Below are 3992 nucleotides of genomic sequence, written 5' to 3'. Positions count from 1 at the left end.
TGGAGTGGGGGTGCAGCTGGAACATTTGGAATCCAGTTGGAACAGAAAATCCAGTCATTACCTAGCCACTCAGAGCACAGAGGTTTTGTTTTCTTTCCCCAGAAAGAAAATCTTGGACCATTTGTTTCTTTTTTTCCCCCCTTTCCTTTAATCACCCAGAACTGGTGTAAGGTCAGTGCTGGGGGGGTGGGGGAGGAAGCACATGTGGAAGTATATTTCCAAGAACTCTGAGTGCACCCTTTTTGCCTCCCCCAGAAGGTTAAGGGCCTCCCAGACAAACTTGCAGGGCCTGGGTGGGGCTGCAGCTCCGCAACTCACATCCCCTCTGCTGTTGCTCCCTGAAGCTCGGCCCCTGGGCACCAGTATATGATTTTTGGCATGAAGGTGTTAGTTATTTCTGCACTGCATTCCTCAACAAATAAATACTTAGGCAAATATAATCTAAACATAAAACAACCCGTTTCCATTCCCTTCTGAGACATTTCCCTGGGCAGGGGACCACTGAGAGCAACATTTGCATTGTTGTTGGTTTTAAATCACACTGGAAATGACCTAGTCAGCCCAGAAAGTTCAGGATTCCTGGCCCAGTACAGGGTGGCCAGTACAGGGTGTCCAGTCCCGGGACCTCAACTCCCCCACACCGGTATCCACAAAGCCTCCCCGAGAGGTGGAGGGAGGAGATCTCCAGACTCACTCTGGGATAAAGCATCCAACTTTCACTGGCCAATTCAACATCCAACAGCAGAGATTTTCAGGAGTTTAATGACTCACCAAGAGTTTACTTTTTCTCAGTAGCTCCTGCCGCCTGATAATATCCTCAGAGAGAGAATATCCCGCTGCCCTCCCACTCCCATCCCGCCCTAGGGAGGGGGCTGCCCGGGCAGGATGCTAACCTGGTCCGAGGGCAGCCTTGGGGGGGGGGGGTCCCAGGTCCACCCCCACAGTACCTTAGAGCCCAGCGAGGTGACAGCAGGCCCAGCCTGCCCCTGCAGCCTCGGCTCAGCCTGGAGTGCAGGGAGGGATGGGCCCCGGCTCCCCGCTTCTATAAGGTCGTCAGGTCCGTGTGGTGGTCCTTGGCCATCGGTTGCAAATGCTGGCCCGGGGCGGTTGAGGAGGAGCAGGAGGAGGAGGAGGAGGAAGATGAAGACGACGACCTGCCTTTGGTGTTGGGCAGCTTGTGGTCTTTTTTCCACTTCATCCTCCGGTTCTGAAACCAGATCTTGATCTGGCGCTCGGATAGACACAGGGTGTGAGCGATCTCGATCCGACGGCGCCGCGTCAGATACCTGTTAAAATGAAATTCCTTTTCCAGTTCTAGGACTTGCTGCCGGGTGTAGGCCGTCCGGGAGCGCTTGGGTTCCCCTCCGGTGTAGTTGGGGTTCACTGCGGGACAAAATCGGGAGAGGCAAGTCAGCGCCGGGTCGGCCCCTCGTCCCGGCCGCTCACTTCCTGGCGCGCCCCGAGGCCCGCCGCCCTCCCCGCGCACTCCCCAGCTCGCTCACTGGCTTCCGCCCGCCCTCTCGCTGGCGCACACCCTCACTCCCACCCACCTCCTCGCACCCACCCACTGCTCCCGGCTCACGCGGGAGGGGGACCCAAAGGCGCTCCTCTCTCCCTGCTGCACCCCGCCTCCCCTCCCACCAACCCAGGGCTCCAGACCCCCGAAGTGTTTGGGAGACCTCCCTCTCCTCCTCCGCTGCTCCCTGCGCTCTGAAAATGGAGTCCTCCCCCACCCACCCCCTCCCCACCCCCTCCGCGCCCACAGACAAGCAACCAGCCACATGGTCCGGGCCTGCTCCCTCAGCTATAAAAATTTATGGAGAGAGTAATTGCAACGCCTAAAGCAGCTCCCTGAGCCCCCCACCCCTCGCACCCCACCCCATATCCCCCGCCTCCCAGGGCCCGGGCACCCGCAGGCTTGGGTGGGGTGGGCCTTGAGGAGACACGTCCCCGCACCTTACCCGAATTCACGTGCACCTTCTTCATCCAGGGGTAGACCACGGCCGGCTGCTTGAGGGCCGTCCCGGGGGGCGGCTGCTTGGGGCCGCCGGGCTGGCTGCAGGCCCGGGCGCCGGGCAGGGGCGCGGGCAGGGGCGCAGGGCACGGCTCTCCCTGAGCGGCGTAGTGACCGCCAGGGCCACTGGGCTCTTGTCCGTGACCCCGCACGGGCAGCGCCGGGCCGGGCCCGGGGCCGCCGCCTCCAAAAGGCTGCTCACCGAAGTCGGGCCGCGGGTAGAGCCCCGGGGGCTGGAAGTCGGCGCCCTGTGCGCCACCGCCGTAGTAATCGGCGCCCTGCTCGCCTAGGTAGCCGCCCTGCACATATTCCTCGCACGGAGGGAACTTGGGGTCCACATACTTGGAGTTCACCATATACGAACTCATGGCCATTAATTTCAGAAGGTAGAAAATACTAATTTTTCTCGTGTTGTCTTTTTTTCTCCTTCCATAGGGCCCTCCTACTTGCTGTCAACTGAATAAAGTTGGGCGGCCATGTGACCAGGCCAGCCAATGGGGAGGAAGCGAGTTTATCACCGGGTTGGTGAGCATCTCATAATTTTCACAAATTTAACTAAATAACATACGTGTAATCAACTGACTCGTCCTGGCACATTCGAGGGTCCCAGCCAGATGTTCACGTAGTGCCAACCCCTGCACCCCCAATTCCCCACAGGTAACCCAAGCTTTTGTCTGCCCCTGACTTGGCTCACCCCTTGCTCTCTCTCCACTCACCCCTGTCTGGAAGCAGCACCCCCGAAAGTGGGAGCAGTCCATGGCGCGAGGTCAGGAATAAGCCCTCCTACTGGGGTGCAAGTTAGCTAAAGCAGGGTGGGCCAGGTGGTCTCTGAGTTAGGCAGAGTGCCCCAGGCGGGCAGAGTTGCCCGCCCAGCCCGTGGGAGCCGGGATTCTGTCATACAAAGGCCGGTTCCCGGCTTTGTCTTCGTCAGGGTCACCCAAAAGTTACCAGGCTCTGGCCCTGCCTGAATCAAATCAGGCAATGAGTAACCACCAGGCTTTCTGCCCACTGTGTCCGGTCCGTGGTGTTCTCATCCCAGCAGAGCCTTTGCCTACAGCAACCACATGAGGCCCATGCAGGAAAGGGGTGAGCCAAAAAGATGATCAGGGCAACCTCCTCCAAGACCAACTGCACCCACAAAGGATCTTGCTAGCTTTCTCCCACACCCAGGAGGCTGAACCCTTCGGTTGATCTCACCCCCAGCCGTGCACTGGGAGGGCACGGCTGGGGTGGGAACCTCACCAGCCAGCCCCCTTTGGTTCTGCGTATTCACATTTGTGCTACGGATTAGGGTTCTTTTTGCAAAGCCCAGGAGAAGCTGCTTAAAGGTGACGTGCTTTCGGGGTAGAAGGCTGCTCTGGTCACGGGCAGGATCGGTCTTCCTGGAGTCCAAGGTAACAAAACAGAAAGGGGTAACAGAGCCGCCCTGGCCGCAGCCCCCCATTTCCACCTCCATCTTCGGTCGTTTCCAAGAAATGTGAAGTTTTTGCATCGACCATATATTCCCCTAGAATCGAATCTGTGACTATGTGGACACCACACAAATTCGGTTCTACAGGGTATATATAGACAACGTGACAAACTCCGGCTCCCACCCAGAACAGACACCCCAGTCCACAGCCAGCCCTGGCCTCTTCCTTGGAGCCATCGCCGGCCCCTGCCGCAGCCACCCGCAGATTCCCACACTTCAGGTAGACTGCGGGACTTGGTGACAATTTGCTGCAAGAGTTCCCTCATTCCTTTGCTAGGGCTGGGGTTACCAAGCAGCAGAGCCACCAGGACATTCCTCTTAAGAAAGAAAAGAAAAGAAGAAGAAAATAATCCATCGCAGAGATGGCGGCTTTATTACCCCCTTCTCGGGATCCAAATACATCCCCTCTCTAATCAAGTGGTATTTTCCAGAAAAAGAGCAAATGCCCTCAGCTAGCAGAATAAAAATAGGCGCCACGGGGACCATCTTTTGCCGGTCCCTTTTCCC

At 58.0% G+C, this 3992-nt stretch overlaps 1 protein-coding gene across 1 annotated transcript; it reads right to left on the bottom strand.

Moving 5' to 3' along the window:
• Positions 1-756: 756 nt before the first annotated feature.
• Positions 757-2633, bottom strand: HOXD4 (homeobox D4). The gene is made up of 2 exons (XM_040972109.1): positions 1962-2633; positions 757-1383 (listed from the first exon to the last, which is right to left on the bottom strand). The coding sequence occupies exons 1-2, from the start codon at positions 2386-2388 to the stop codon at positions 1043-1045; spliced, it is 768 nt and encodes a 255-aa protein (XP_040828043.1). The 5' UTR covers positions 2389-2633; the 3' UTR covers positions 757-1042.
• Between the last annotated feature and the right edge of the window lie 1359 nt (positions 2634-3992).

This window comes from Ochotona curzoniae, unplaced genomic scaffold (genome assembly GCF_017591425.1).
Source record: "Ochotona curzoniae isolate NIBS_2020 unplaced genomic scaffold, NIBS_Ocur_1.0 contig_2210, whole genome shotgun sequence".
Taxonomy (NCBI): Eukaryota; Metazoa; Chordata; class Mammalia; order Lagomorpha; family Ochotonidae; genus Ochotona; species Ochotona curzoniae.
This window is presented reverse-complemented; position numbering and strand designations above follow the sequence as displayed.

Coding starts and splice junctions, on each gene's coding strand:
- HOXD4 (XM_040972109.1), bottom strand. CDS start 2,388: ATGGCCATGAGTTCGTATATGGTGAACTCCAAGTATGTGGACCCCAAG. Junction 1,384..1,961: donor GAAGGTGCACGTGAATTCGG/GTAAGGTGCGGG, acceptor TTTGTCCCGCAG/TGAACCCCAACTACACCGGA.